The sequence below is a fragment of the Mobula hypostoma genome, chromosome 19, assembly GCF_963921235.1.
Source record: "Mobula hypostoma chromosome 19, sMobHyp1.1, whole genome shotgun sequence".
In the NCBI taxonomy this organism is placed as follows: domain Eukaryota; kingdom Metazoa; phylum Chordata; class Chondrichthyes; order Myliobatiformes; family Myliobatidae; genus Mobula; species Mobula hypostoma.
The window spans coordinates 2,888,373-2,905,107 of NC_086115.1; the positions used below are offsets into that span (position 1 = coordinate 2,888,373).

General features: G+C 41.4%; 1 protein-coding gene across 10 annotated transcripts in view; it reads right to left on the reverse strand.

Annotated features, from left to right (window-relative positions):
• Positions 1-16,735, reverse strand: part of add3a (adducin 3 (gamma) a) — a 246,688-nt gene that overhangs the window by 114,299 nt on the left and 115,654 nt on the right. For all 10 annotated transcript variants that reach the window (XM_063071246.1, XM_063071242.1, XM_063071248.1 and 7 more), the window contains one exon: positions 3,351-3,572. In XM_063071246.1, the coding sequence (XP_062927316.1) occupies positions 3,351-3,545 (195 nt within the window). In that variant the 5' untranslated portion in view covers positions 3,546-3,572. The remainder of the gene's footprint in view (positions 1-3,350; positions 3,573-16,735) is intronic.

Genomic DNA, 16,735 nt, shown 5'->3' on the forward strand with positions numbered 1-16,735 from the left:
ATATCTGATTTTTACTATGGATGTCCAGTCCCTATACACCTCGATCCACCATCGGGAAGGCCTCAAAGCTCTTCATTTCTTTCTGGACACCAGACCCAACCAGTTCCCCTCCACCACCACTCTCCACTATCTGGTGGGACTTATCCTCACTCAGTTATTTCTCCTTTGGTTCCTCCTACTTCCTTCAAACAAAAGGGGTAGCCATGGGTGCTCACATGGGTCCCAGCTATGCCTGCCTTTTTGTCGACTATGTGGTACAGTCTATCTTCCAAATCTACACTGGTGACCGTCCTCACTTTTCCTACACTACATCAACGACTGCATCGGTACTGCTTCCTGCACCTCCTGCACCTCCTGCACCCATGTTGACTTCATCATTGACTTCATCAACTTTGCCTCCAACTTCCACCCGGTCCTCAAATTTACCTGGTCCATTTCTGACACCTTCCTCCCCTTTTCTTCATCTCACTGTCTCTATCTCTGGAGACAGCTTATCCTTTGATATCTATTATAAACCCATGGACTCTCACAGCTACCTGGACTACATCTCTTCCCAACCTGTTACTTGTTAAAAACGGCATCCCCTTCTCTCAATTCCTCCGTCTCCTCCACATCTGCTCCCAGGATGAGGTTTTTCAGTCTAGAATGAAGGAGATGTCCTCCTTTTCAAAGAAAGGGGCTTCTCTTCCTCCACCATACATGCTGCCCTCAACTGCATCTCTTCCATTTCATGCACATCTGCTCTTACCCCATCCTCCCACCATCCTACCAAGGATAGGGTTCCTCTTGTCCTCACTTACCACCCCACCAGCCTCCGCATCCAGCACTTAATTCTCCATAACTTCCGCCATCTCCAATGGGATCCCACCACCAAGCACATCTTTCCCTCTCCATACCCCCCCCAATTTCTGATTTCCACAGGGATCCTCCCTATGCGACTCCCTTGTCCATTTGTCTCTCCCCAGTGCCCTCCCTCCCTCCTGCCACTTATCCTTGCAAGCAGAACAAGTGCTACACCACCTCCCTCAGTACCATTCAGGGCCCCAAACAATTCTTCCAGGTGAGGCGACACTGAGTCTGTTGGGATCACATACTGTGTCTGGTGCTCCTGGTGTGTCCTCCTGTATATCGGAGAGAGCCTACGTAGATTAGGAGACCGTTTCGCCGAGCACCTATGCTCTGTCCGTCAGAAAAAGTGGGATCTCCCAGTGGCCACCCATTTTAATTCCACTTCTCACTCCCATTTCCATATGTCCATCCACGGCCTCTTCTATTTTGCGATAAGGCCACACTCAGGTTGAAGGAACAACATCTTGTATTCCTTCTGGGTAGCCTTCAACCTGCACACTCAGGTTGAAGGAACAACATCTTGTATTCCTTCTGGGTAGCCTTCAACCTGAAGGCATGAACATCCATTTCTCGAGCTTCCAGTAATGCCCCAACCCCTTCGCCATTTCCCATCCTCTTTTCCCTCTCTCACCTCATCTCCTTGCCTGTCCATCACCTCCCTCTGGTGTTCCTCCCCCTTTTCTTTCTTCCATGGCCTTCTGTTCTCTCCCATCAGACTCCCCCTTCTCCATCCCTGTATCTCTTTATCAAATCAACTTCCCCCGCTCTTTACTTCATCTCCTCCCCTCTAGGTTTCACTTATCACCCTGGGTTTCTCTCTCCCCTCCCCAAGCTTTTAAAATCTACTCATCTTTTTTTCCTCCATTCCTGCTGAAGGGTCTCAGCCCATAAATGTCGACTGTACATTTTTCCATAGATGCTGTCTGGTCTGCCGAATTCCTCCAGCATTTTGTGTGTGTGTTGCTTGGATTTCCAGCATCTGCAGATTTTCTCTTGTTTGTGGAGGATAACGCGTTGAATGCAGAGGCCGATGGGGTGGTAGGAATTTAAGAATTTACTGATAATGTCTGTGACTCAGGGTTATAGCCCTTTACTTTACAAAGCTTTAATTTGCTATAGTGAACATGGCACCAGACTCCACAAAGAATTTCATTATCAGAATATTTCAATGTCATTCACCCTTTCCAATGAACCTTAATTCCAAGATTGCATCCCTTGTACGTTGAGGAATTAGTGCATCTGGATATTGAAAAAGTAGCTTCCATAGTGTACATATCATATTGAAGAGCAGTGAGGATACATGCAGCCAAAAGAAATACATTAATGAGATGCACAACAGATATGGTAATAAGGAGATTAACATTAAACACTCAGGCTGGTGACAGCAGGAAGCGGCCTTTCACAGGCTCCAGCGCTGTGATTACTAGTCACCCACCATCTGCGCAGCAATTTGCTAATTTAGATTACTAAAATTGCTGGACTACGTAAACTGGAGTACATATATAAAACAAAACTTAAGACTAACAATCTCACCGAAGATTTTATATATTTAAATATATCCAAGTTCCTTAGAAATATAAATCTAAATGATGTAGGAAAGCAAAGGAGCTGAGGTATAGTTTCCCAAATTACTCCATATTAGAAGCAAATTCTGAACAAACATTAAGCACAGGTGGCCCTAGCTATCCTGGGGGTAGGATGGGGATTCTTGTGTCACTTGTAAAAACATTTATAATCACAATTTTCCAAAATGTCATGCATGTCATATCATTCGTGCCTGCATCATGAAACAGAGGTTGAAAATTCATGCAAATTCTGAAAGAATTAACTTTATTTTCTGAATATCTAATGTGGGGGCTGCCAGTAACTGGAGCTCTTTACTGGAGGGCAACATTCAAGTGCACTGGTAATAATAATCTACTGAACGCAGGTTATACCCCAATTAGCTTACCCTGTTCAGCTCAGTGTACACAAAGGAAAATCAAAACGAAGGTTTGACACTAAAATATTTCCAGGCAAAACAGGATTGAGGGTTTATCATCAGAAAAGAGTGAATGTGTTGAAGGCTGAGAAATGATCTGATAAAGACCCTTGTATATTAAATAAGAGAAACATCATCAACTGAAGGTTCAAAACAATGCACTATAAAGGTTGTTACCAATCAAGATTTCAGGTGAAATTATTCAGATGGGATAGAATATAGAATCTGCTTCCTTGCAGCTGGATGAGACAAGTCAGTTGAATACTACAGGAAAGTTTGATACTGACAGGACTGAGCTTCATTATGGAACAAACCCAGCACAGTTGTTTATTTTCACATTTTTATTTTCTGCACTATAAATTTTATGTAAAACAAAATGCCAGTTGCAAAATCAATACATCAATATGAAAGATTGCTTTTACTTTATGGAAGCATTTTCAGAAATAATTTGTTCTATAAGATCTTAAGTACACAAAATCAATTCAAAGTAGGCCATAGCACTCCCTTGAATGATACTCACAGGACTTTGCAGTATTTGAGAAACACGTTTTCTCTGTTCCATCAGGTTAAAGTCCTGTCTCAAATCTGGGGATATGTTTCTTTCTTGAATACATTCAGGATCACTTTCATTGTTGCGATCAAAGTAACCCCCCTTGTGGTTCACACTGGGTGGAGGAGGGGACGTAACCACTTCCTGGATGGAATCACCACTCATGATTACTATTGTCTATTGCCTGCAAACCTGCAAAAATAAAAAGCGGATTGATAAATATTAATGAACTACAATCACATGATCAAAAGCAGTCTATAGTATGTTAAAATAAGCACCTACCCAAGACCATGCAACTATCAGTTTGCTAAGAAATAGTGAATCTTCATGCTTTCCAGAGAAAGGAACGAATCCCACTCGAAAAGGACTTTAATCCAAAACAAACTTACCCTTAACATGACATGCTAAAGAATGGCAAATGGCAATATCTTAAACTGAAATGCACGATGAATATACTCAAGAACTAGAAATACATTATGTTAGCAAAATAAGTCGTCGAACAAAAGGATACGGTAGCTTCATTCAAACAATCCCTGTACAAGTTGTGGTTCCACAAAACAACAATGATATTTCTACTTCCTGGGTGCCTTCAAAAGGGCAAACTCGTAGCAGAGCAGATGGATGGATATGATTAAATATTCCCATTTCAGCCTGCTACAGTTGAGAATCCAATTTCTGTACAGTTAATAATGTTCTAAGGCAATTGAATAAAACCAATGAAAATAACGCTGCTTGTAAGATCCTCACTACTAGGAAGGCACCTTATCAGAAACGTGGCTGTCGCTCGGGACTGCAAGTGCATTTTTTAAAAAAAGAGGTTTTCGACAACCATCTTGCCAGCAATCGTACAATCTGTAGTAAATAAAATCGACGAGCTCAGAGCTAGGGTGCTGTATCAAAGGGATGTTAGAACAGTGTGTGAATTCTGCTTCATGGAATCCTGGTTTACCACTTCCGTACCAGACGCAGCGATTCAGATTGATGAGTTCACTATACACCGTCAAGGTAGGGCTGTCGAGTCTCTCAGAAGCAGAGATGGTGGTGTATCATCAACTCCTCTTGGTGCACCAAAGTATCAGTGATTTCCCAATTCGGCTCACCAGACCTGGAATACTTAGCAATTCAGTGCTGTCCATTTTACCTGCCAGGGAGAGTTCTAGTCATACTCATAGTCATACTTTATTGATCCCGGGGGAAATTGGTTTTCCTTACAGTTGCACCATAAATAATTAAATAGTAATAAAACCATAAATAGTTAAATAGTAATATGTAAATTATGCCAGGAAGTAAGTCCAGGACCAGCCTATTGGCTCAGGGTGTCTGACCCTCCAAGGGAGGAGTTGTAAAGTTTGATGGCCACAGGCAAGAATGACTTCCTATGACGCTCAGTGCTGCATCTCGGTGGAATGAGTCTCTGGCTAAATGTACACCTGTGCCCAACCAGTACATTATGTAGTGGGTGGGAGACATTGTCCAAGATGGCATGCAGCTTGGACAGCATCCTCTTTTCAGACACCACCGTCAAAGAGTCCAGTTCCATCCCCACAACATCACTGGCCTTACGAATGAGTTCGTTAATTCTGTTGGTGTCTGCTACCCTCAGCCTGCTGCCCCAGCACACAACAGCAAACATGATAGCACTGGCCACCACAGACTCATAGAACATCCTCAGCATCGTCCGGCAGATGTTAAAGGACCTCAGTCTCCTCAGGAAGTAGAGACGGCTACGATCATTGTGGTAGCAGTGTACACTCCACCTCAGGCCAACGTCAAACAGGCTCTGGAGATCTGAGTAATGTAATCAACATGCATGAAAAAGCACAGCCTGATGCCTTCACCATCATTTTGGGGGATTTTAAACATGCCAGCTTGAAAAAGTCACTGATCAATTACCATCAGCAAATCACTTGTAGTACCAGAGAAAACAACACACTGGACCACTGTTACACCACCATCAAGAGCGCCCACCAAGCTTTTCCATACCCACACTTCATTAAGTCTGATCAGCTGGCTGTACTTCTACTCCCAGAGTACAGGCAGAGACTGAAGACTGCAGCACAGGTAGTGAGGACCAAGAAGGTGGCAAGGGAAGCACAGGAGCACTTATAGGACTGCTCTGAATCTGTGGACTGGACTGCATTCAGGTATTAATCTTCGAATCAAACCTGCATGCCTATGAAAACTTACTATACATTCCTAAATGAAAAGCCATAGATGAACCAGGAGGTTCATCATCTGCTGAGGGCTAGATCTGTGGCATTCATGTCTGGTGACCTGGGTCTGTACAAACCAGGTATGACTTGCGGAAGGCTATTTCAAAAGTGAAGAAACAATTCTGAATGAGGTTGGAGAAGACATTGGTGTAGGTCAACTCTGGCAAAGTTTGCAGGACATTACTTCCTACAAAGTGAAACCCAATCACACGAATGGCATCAATGCTGCACTACCAGATGAGCTCAACGTATTTTAAGCCTGGTTTGAAAGGGAAAATATAACTACATGTTATATATTTATATACAAATATAAAAAATAACATGGCTTTGTGCATGGTAGGTCATGTTTAACAAATCTATTAGAGTTTTTCGATGAGGTTACCAGCAAAGTGGATGAAGGGAAGGCAGTGGATGTTGCCTACATGGACTTCAGTAAGGCCTTTGACAAGGACCCACATGAGAGGTTAGTTAGGAAGATTCAGTCGCTAGGTATACATGGAGAGGTAGTAAATTGGATTAGACATTGGCTCAATGGAAGAAGCCAGAGAGTGGTGGTGGAGAATTGCTTCTCTGAGTGGAGGCCTGTGACTAGAGATGTGCCACAGGGATGAGTGCTGGGTCCATTGTTATTTGTTATCGATATCAATGATCTAGATGATAATATGGTAAATTGGATCAGCAAATTTGCTGATGATACAAAGATTGGAGGTGTAGTGGACAGTGAGGAAGGTTTTCAAAGCTTGCAGAGGGATTTGGACCAGCTGGAAAAATGGGCTGAAAAATGGCAGATGGAGTTTAATACAGACAAGTGTGAGGTATTGCGCTTTGGAAGGTCAAACCAAGGTAGAACATACGAGGTAAAGGGTAAGGCACTGAGGAGTGCAGTAGAACAGACGGATCTGGGAATACAGATATAAAATTCCCTAAAAGTGGCATCACAGGTAGATAGGGTCGTAAAGAGAGCTTTTGGTACATTGGCCTTTATAAATCAAAGTGTTGAGTATAAGAGTTGGAATGTTATGGTGAGGTTGTATAAGGCATTGGTGAGGCCAAATTTGGAGTATTGTGTGCAGTTTTGGTCACCAAATTACAGGAAGGATATTAGTAAGGTTGAAAGAGTGCATAGAAGGTTTACAAGGATGTTGCCGGGACTTGAGAAGGTTTACAAGGATGTTGCCGAGACTTGAGAAACTGAGTTACAGAGAAAGGTTGAATAGGTCAAGACTTTATTCCCTGGAGCATAGAAGAATGAGGGGAGATTTGATAGAGGTATATAAAATTATGATGGGTATAGATAGAGTGAATGCAAGCAGGCTTTTTCCACTGAGGCAAGGGGAGAAAAAAAAAGAGGAGCAACACACATCAAAGTTGCTGGTGAACTCAGCAGGCCAGGCAGCATCTCTAAGAAGAGGTACAGTCAACGTTTCAGGCCGAGACCCTTTGTCAGGACTAACTGAAGGAAGAGTTAGAGATCTTACTAACTCTCCCTTCAGTTAGTCCTGATGAAGGGTCTCGGCCTGAAACGTCGACTGTACCTCTTCCTAGAGATGCTGCCTGGTCTGCTGCGTTCACCAGCAACTTTGATGTGTGTTGCTTGAATTTCCAGCATCTGCAGAATTCCTGTTGTCTGCGTTTTTAAAAAAAAAAGAGGACATGGGTTACGGGTGAAGGGGGAAAAGTTTAAAGGGAACATTGGGGGGGCTTCTTCACACAGAGAGTGGTGGGAGTGTGGAATGAGCTGCCAAGTGAAGTGGTAAATGTGGGCTCACTTTTAACATTTAAGAAAAACTTGGACAGGTACATGGATGAAAAGTGTATGGAGGGATATGTTCCAGGTGCAGGTCAGTGAGACTAGGCAGAAAAATGGTTCGGCAGAGCCAAGAAGGGCCAAAGGGCCTGTTTCTGTGCTGTAATGTTCTATGGTTCTACAGCTGTGAAGATCCCTGCTGCACTTGGTGACCGTGTGATCTCTGTCTCAGAGGCCGAAGTCAGGCTGTCTTTCAGGAGGGTGAACCCTCAATAGCTGCAGGCCCTGATGGAGTACCTGGTAAGGCTCTGAAAACTTGTGCCACCAACTGGTAGGTGTATTCAAGGACATTTTCAACTTCTCATTGCTACAGAAGTTCCCACCTGCTTCAAAAGGGTAACTATCATACCAGTGCCCAAGAAGAACTGGGTGAGCTGCCTTAATGGCCATCGCACTCACCCTTTGGTGATGAAATCCTGTGAGAGGTTGGTCAAGGCCAGAATCAACTCCTGTCTCAGCAAGAACCTGGACCCACTGCAATTTGTCTCTTGCCACAGAAGGTCTACAGCAGACGATCTCAAAGGCTCTTCACATGGCCTTAGACCACATGGACAATACAAACACCTATATCATGATGTTGTTCATTGACTATAGCTCAGTGTTTAACACCACCATTCCTACAGTCCTGATTGATAAGCTATAGAACCTAGGTCTCTGTATCGTCTCTGCTTTTGGATCCTTGACTTCCTAACCAAAAGAGCACAATCTGTGTGGATTAGTATTAATAATTCCTCCTCGCTGACAATCAACACTGGCGCACGTCAGGGATGTGTGCTTAGCCCACTTCTCTACTCTTTCTCCCTATACCCATGACTATTTGGCAAAGTAAAGCTCAAATACCATCTATAATTTTACTGATGATACAATCACTGCTGGCAGAATCTCAGATGGAGATGAGAGGGCGTACAAGAGAGAGATGTACCAGCTAGCTGAGTGGTGTTGCAGCAACACCATTGCACTCAAAGTCAGTAAAACCAAAAAGCTGATTGTGGACTTCTGAAAAAGTTTGATGAGGGATCATGAACCAATTCTCAGAGGGATCAGAAGTGGAGAGAGTGAGCAATTTCAAGTTCCAGGGTGCCAAGATCTTTGAAGATCTAACCTGGTCCCAACATACTGATGTAGCTATAAAGAAGGCAAGACAATGACTGTGTACTAGCCTCCGTAGTATCAAAGACATCTTCAAGGAGCGGTGTCTCAGAAAGTCAGCATCCATTATTAAGGACCCCCATCACCCAGAATATGCCTTCTTCTCATTGTTACTGTCAGGAAGGAGGTACAAAAGCCTGAAGGCACATACTCAACTTCTGCCATCCAATTTCTAAATGGACATTGAACCCATGAACACTGCCTCACTTTCATCATTTCTAATTTTGCACAATTTTTTAATTTCATCATTTAATACACATATATTTATTGTAATTGATTTACTTATTTACTTTTTCTATATTATGTATTGCATTGTACTGCTGCTGCTAAGTTAACTAATTTCATAACATATGTTGGTGACGTTAAACCTAATTATGATTCTGATGTTATGGCCCATTATCAGAGTACACCGATATGCACTTGATCCATCACTTGATTCTTTGGTGAGATATCCTAGGAAGAAATAAATACTGTAGATTTCGGTTACTTGGGACACATCAGGGCTGGTACATTTTGTTCCAATTAGCCAAAGTTTCACGGAAAGTTTAAAATACATATAAAAACAGCTTAGTTTAACTGAGTAACAAGTTGTGTATTCAAACAAAATACAGAACAAATTAGAACACTACTAAAACTACAGTACTATGAAACTATGTATGGGTCTGTAATAGTTATCACCAGAGGAATTAATCCAGAATATGTTGCCATGCTCTTTTGAATGAACAAAGTCAGTGCAGACACCTACTTGCCAATCGCATACTCCAAGTCTTGCATTTTTATTATTACAGTGTTGATACCTTCAAATTCTTTATAGTTCCTAAATTGGAGTGAAATCTTTTCGGTTTCATTCTAGGTAGTTTCTGGCATCTGCAAGCCAGAGTGTTTGAAACAGCAGTGAACAAAACTGTTTCGAATTGTCTTACTGCTTATTACTCGCCAACTATCAATGACAAAAATCACTGCTTTTTGAACATAAACACATGCATGTGACTAACTAAAAACTGTTCGCTCTTAGCACAGTGTAGTGCTAACAGCCAGACAACATGCACACTAATTATAAACTATTCGGCAACAGTCTCCTGTCCCAATTAAGTGGTGCAGTGTTCAAATAAATGAAGGGAATTCTGGCTATTTTCTTGATTTGATTCCGTTCTATTAGAGTTGTCAAAAATAAGTGACTGCCCCAAATAAGCGATGGCCAAAATAATCAGAATCCACAGAGGAGGATATGGCCTTACTTTCTTGGGTGCACAGTTTACTGATGGTCCAGATGTAGGAACACAGGATCTCGGAGGAACAATAGCAGGCCCTTCAAGTCCTATCATTTAATAAATGATTAACTTGATCAACTTCCTCAGATATTTCTGTATGTTTGTATTCAATTAACACCTCAAAATCTGAGGATATTCAAGTCTTATCCAGAATATTCTGCAATTAAAGACATCAAAACTTTGATCAAAAGAAGAAATTTCTCATTTTAATTGTGAATATTCAACCACTTACTCTGAAACTACGACAGCCTTCCCATTCTGAGCTCTCCAGAGGAGAAAGTATCTCAACTTCCATCCTATCACGCCATAATTTTTTTGCACTTCACTTTTCAACAAAATCACCCCTCATTCTAAATTTTGGAAAAAAAATCTACTTGCTAAGGAGTTGGTGTAGGAGGGAGGGCATACATTTTTGGGACATTGGCCTCTCTTCCAGGGTAGATGGGATCTGTGCAGAAGAGACGGTATGCACCTGAACTAGAAAGGGGACTTAGAAACATAGAAAATAGGTGCAGGAGCAGGCCATTCGGCCCTTCGAGCCTGCACCGCCATTCAGTACGATCATGGCTGATCACCAACTCAGAACCCTATACCTGCCTTCTCTCCATACCCCCCGATCCCTTTAGCCACAAGAGCCATATCTAACTCCCTCTTAAATATAGCCAATGAACTGGCCTCAACTGTTTCCTGTGGCAGAGAATGCCACAGATTCACCACTCTCTGTGTGAAGAAGTTTTTCCTCATCTCAGTCCTAAAAGGCTTCCCCTTCATCCTCAAACTGTGACCCCTCGTTCTGGATTTATATCCTGATGGGGAAAGTTTGCTAGTGCTGCATGGTGGGGTTTACACTAGAGATGCCGGGGAATAGGAAAAAGAGTGCCAGATTGATAGTGGAGAATTTGTGGAGACAGATGTTGGTAAGACCTCAGACAAAGTCAGGAACAAAAGGTTGATCATGGTGCCAACAAATGTTCTGAGCTGTGTATACTTCAATGCAAGTATTGCAGAAGAGGCAGATGAGCTCAGGGCATGGATCAACACTTGTTATATGATATTGCAGCCCTTCGTGAGACTTGGTCACAGGAGGGGCAGAACAGGCAGCTCAATATTCCAGTTCTGCTTTAGACATGAAAGAGTGCAAGGGATTTAAAGGGGAAGGGGTGGCATTTCTAGTCAGGAAAAATGTCACTGCAGTGCTCAGCCAGCATAGACTGGAGAACTCTTCTAGTGAGGCATTATGGATGGAACTGAGAAATAAGATAGATAGGACCTAGTGGGTCATATTACAGACCACCCACTAGTCCAAGGGGTTTAGAGGAACAAATGTGTAGAGAGATCACAGACTGTTGCAAGACACAATACTTATAGTAGGTAATTTTAACTGTCCACAATTTGACTGGGTCTCCCATACTGTAAAATAACAAGATGGAATGGAGTTTGTCATGTGTGTTCAGGAAAGTTTCCTTCATCAGTACATAGAAGTCTCAATGAGCAAGCATGCGATAGTTGATCTGCTATTAAGGAATGAGACAGGACAGGTAACAGAAGTTTGTGTAGGGGACAGGTGACAGAAGTTTGTGTAGGGAAACACTTTGCACCTAGTGATCATAATGCCATTAGTTTCAAAGTAAATATTCAAAAAGATAGCTCTGGTCCACAGGTTGAGATTCTAAATTGGACAAATTTGATGGTATCAGAAAGGATCTGGCAAGTGTGAATTGGGACAGGTCTTTGAGCAAAGGTGTACTTGTTAAGAGAAAGGCCTTCAAAAGTGAAATTTTCAGATTATAAAGCTTGTACATGCCTGCCAGAATAAAAAGGCAAAGATAACAGGTATAGATAACCTTGGTTTTCAAGAGAAATTAAGGCCCTGGATAAGGAGGTGCATAGCAGGCATAGGCAGGAAGAAATAAATTAAGTGCTTACGAGGCACAAGAAATGCAGGAGAACACAGAGAAATCAGAAGGCTAAAAGAAGACATGAATTTGCCCTACCAGATAAGGTGAAGGAGAATCCCAAGGGATTCTACAAATATGTTAAGAGCAAGAGAATCGCAAGGGATAAAATTGGTCCTCCGGGAGGTCAGAATGGTAATCCATGTGTGGAGCCAAAAGAGATGGGGGACGATGTTAAAAAATTTTTTTTTTTGCATCTGTATTTACTCAGGAGACAGAGTGTATAGAAGTGAGGCAAAGTTGCATCAACTTCATGTACCCTTTACAGATTTCAGAAGAGGTGTTAAGCTACCCTGAGGCAAATCAGGGTGGATAAATCCCCAGGGCCTGACAAGGAGTTCCTCAGACTCCGTGGGAAGCAATTGCAGAAATTGCCAGGGCCCTAGTAAAGATACTTAAATCAACCTTAGAGACAAGTGAGGTACCAGAGAACTGGAGAACAGCCAATATTGTTCCACTGTTTAAGAAAACGTCTAAGAATAAACTAGGAAATTATAGGCTGGCGAGTCTGACATCAGTAGTGGGAAAGTTACTGGAAGGCATTTTAAGGGACCAGATAAACAAGTATTTGGATAGACATGGACTGTTTAAGGATCGTCAGTATGGCTTTGTGTGGTAAGTCATGTTTAACAAATCTTAGGTTTTTTTGAGGAAGTTACCAGGAAACTGGATGAAGGAAAGGCAGTGGATGTTGTCAACATGCACTTTAGCAATGCATTTGACAAGGTCCCGATGGGAGGTTGGTCAAGAAGGTTCAGTTGCTCGGCATTCAAAATGAGGTACTAAGATGGATTAGATGCTGGCTTTGTAGGAGAAGCCAGAGAACAGTAGTAGACGGTTGCCTCTTTGCCTAGAGCCCTGGGACAAGTTGAGTGCACAGGGATCAATGCTAGATTCACTGTTGTTTGTCATTGACATCCACGATCTGGATGATAATGTAGTTAAGTGTATCAGCAACTTTGTGGATGACACCAAAAATGGAGAGTGTAGTGGGCAGTGAGTAAGGGCATCATGGCTTGCAGTGGGACCTGTTGGAAAAATAGGCTGAAAAATGGCAGATGGAATTTAATTCAAGCAAGTCAAGGTGAGGCACTTCGGTAGGACCAACCAGGGTAGGTCTTACACAGTAAACTGAGGAGTGCTGAAGAACAAAGGGATCTGGGAACACAGGCCCATAATTCATTGAAAGTGGCATCACAGCTAGAGAGAATCTTAACAAAAGCTTCTGGCACATTCTTCCTCATAAATCAATGTATTGAGTACAGGAGATGGGATATTATGTTGTTGTACCAGACATTAGTGAGGCCTAATTGGAGTATTTGTGTAGTTTTGGTCACCTAACTATAAGAAAGATGTAAATACGGTTGAAGAGTACAGAGACAGAGAAAATTTACAAGGATGTTGCCAGGTCTGGAGGACCTGAGTTATAAGGGAAGATTGAATAGGTTAAGATTTTATTCCTTGGAACACAGAAGATTAAGAGATTTGATAAACAAAATTATGAGGGGTATAGATAGGGTAAGTGCAAGCAGACTGGCCTTTTCAGAGGTTGGGTGGGACTACAACCGGAGGTCATGGGTTAAGGATGAAAGGTTAAAGGTTTAAGGGGAATATGAGGGGAAACTTTTCATTCAGAGTCATGAGTGTGGAACCAGCTGCCAGCACAAGTAGTGGATGCGAATTCGATTTCAACATTTAAGAGAAGTTTGGATAGGTACATTGATGAATGCAGTATGGAGGGCCGTGGTCCTGGTGCAAGTCGATGGGAGTAGGCAGTTTAAATAGTTCAGTACAGACTAGATGGGCCAAAGGGCTTATTACTTTGCTGTACTTTTCAATGAATATGACTTGCTTTTTCCTCAAGGACATGTCAGTTTCTCCTAAACAATTAATGCACATCCTTCTGGGTAAGGGACAAAAGTTATAAACAATACTCAAGGTACATTCTCCAAGTCCTTTATAATTGTGCCAAGATTTCTTTATGCATGTCCTTCAAATTTCCTTTCAGTCAGGGTGAACACTGCATTTGACTTCCTTGCTGCACCTGCAATTTAACTTTGTGCATTAAGTTCCGAAGAACTGCCAATGCCAACTTTGTAAGACAACTACTTGCTTTATGCAATACACACGAAATGCTGGTGGAATGCAGCAGGCCAGACAGCATCCATAGGAAGAAGCACAGTCAACGCTTCGGCCAAGACCCTTTGTCAGGACTCGTGTTTGCTTGCTTTATGAACTTTTTCCACTGCATGATGAATATTGCAACAGCTATATCTAAACAAGGTAGGACAGCAGAGTTTTGGATGAATTCCAAAGAATGCTACTTAAAAACCTGAATGTATTACGTATTTTCTCCAAGTTGTTGAGGTCCTTTTAACTCTCCAGTGATTAAAAAAAAAGGATCCAAAGTGCATTCAATCACAAACAAAAGAAAATCTGCAGATGCTGGTAATCCGAGCAACACACACTAAAATGCTGGAGGAACTCTGCAGGCCAGGCAGCATCTATGGAAAAGAGTACAGTCACCTTTTCGGGCCGAAACCCTTCAGCAGGACTCAAAGTACATTAATTATCGAAGAATATATACATTATACAACCTTGAGATTCATCTGTTTACAGGTAGCCATAAAGCAAAAAATCCAATTAATAAATAGATCACCACCCAATTCGCAGAATTGAAGAGAGAAAAAAACAAACCATGCAAACAAAAAGTAAGAGCATTCCAAATCAAATTGAGTCCATGGTCAGCAGCGCCATGTTAAACCAGAAACTGTCATAAATTACAGTTAATCACTATTACTGTTTTATGCCTATTAACTAATCCATGGTCCTTGTAAATATACCATTTCAATCTCAAATCTTAATCTTATGAGATTAATGCTTCTGTGACACCTTTCAAAATCCTTTTGCAGAATTTATATGCATATCCATTTTATACCTCTTTGTACCTGCAGTTTACACCTTAAAATTTACTAGCTTTGTCAGCACCGTTGCTCTTAGAAAATTATACTTTAATTACTCCATTTGTCAGGATCTAGATGTGCCGCTACATGTCTACATGCTGTTTCAAAATGAGATGTCCAAATCACAATTTAGAAATTTTAATCTTACAGCATAACAAATTTTGTTTCCCACCCCACCCCCACGCCGCCATGCCTAGTGCTTTGGCCAGCCTTTCTCTATTAACTAGATTACATAAAACTGATAGAAGGGTCTCAACCTGAAATGCCTACTTATTCATTCCCATAGGTGCTATAGATGTTGCCTGACCTGCTGAGTTCCTCCAGATTTTTTTACGTGTTGTTCTGGATTTCAAGCACCTGCATAATCTCTCATGTTTATAAAACCAATATGTACGCATTTATCTGTACAAACTGGATATGCAAAAGTAATGCCCCTGTTGTTTTCCATTAAAAGTCTGTTTATAGCCTTTACTATTTTTGTGATGTTACAGCAATTATAATTACAAGCAATTTTCAGCAAGCTTCAGATAATTCTGTAAGTTTTGACAAGAACAGGCAGACTAATTATATTCATGCTGCTGGGACACATCACCAGTGATGTAACGGGGTGATCAGGTGTTTTGGGTCTTTGAATATCAGACACTCGCCATGCGACCCAGCCAGGGTTGATCGGGCCATGCCTTGTGTCTCAGCAGCACTGGTCCATGAGCCACCTCTTGATCCATTGCCAACAGGAGGCTCAGCAGCCTCCAATGGTCCTGATGGCTCTTTTCTTTGCAACCTCCATAATGCCAGAGAGAGTAGGTTCTGCACAGCGAGCAGCCAGCAAAAACTCTCCACCACACCTCCACAGGCTTGCATCCTACCCTCCACCCGCCTTTTGCACTGCTCAATTGTACAGAAAACTCAGCTTTTAAGGTGGCCACAAACCATATTCTTATTTCCTTTAAGATGAATAATATTCTATATCTTCTTTGGCTTCCTTTATAAAAAGACATTTCAAAGGCTATTAAACTTTACTTTTTTCTAGGGACTTCAAAACTTGGCAAATCTCCTGTTGAAGCTCAACTTTTTTGATTTACTACACCCACTCAATTTTTCATTGATGTTCCAAGTATAAATCTTAGTTCCTTACAGAAAAATAACCGTTTAAATGTTTATTTAAAAAATCGTAAGTATCAATGTTGAACCATTTTAAGACAGAAATGTAAACTATTCAACAAACAAAGCAGACTGAACTATTAAAAAACTAAGTTTCAGCAATGCTCCACTTTGAAAAACCTATCGTTTAAAAAAATTAATCGGTTGGGTACATGTTCATAGAATGTCACTAGCCCCCAGGTTCCAAAAACTTCAAGTATTATTTCTTAAGCTATTAAACAGGTCCTTAAAGATATTAAAACAGACTTCTTGGCTTCAAGCAATAGACTTTAAAGAAAAACTACCCTTCTCCTTCCACCATTAAGAATCCAAATTACTTTGATCTGTCAAGAAACTTTCAAAGATTAGAAATATACAAGAATGTTACCCAACCATTTTCCTCTATTGTCTAATTCTGTACCAAAATGGTTACATTTCTTCCATTATTTCCAAAACAAAGTATCTAAGTGTAACTATATAAAATGCAATATAATAAAAGCCTTCAATAATCATGAGTGAAATGCAAATTATTTCCTTTTCAGGGAAATCGACTTGCTATAAAAACCATTCATAGCATCATGGCAACTAATGCTAATTACGTAACATTTAAAAATAATACTTCAGCAATTGTTGCAGTGTTATGTACCATATCCAGCCAGCACTAGACAAATGAGCTCTTTATTTGTGCACTGGTTTAGCATGTTAAATAAAAGAATATTCTTATGCCTCCACAACTTAAAATGCATTTAAAAACAATTCTGCTTTGGTGTTCTACAGCATGATTAGCCACAGGAGGGTTTCTCACTTTATCAGTTTTGGCAGTATGTGGAACAGCATTCCCTCTACCACTCAAAGAC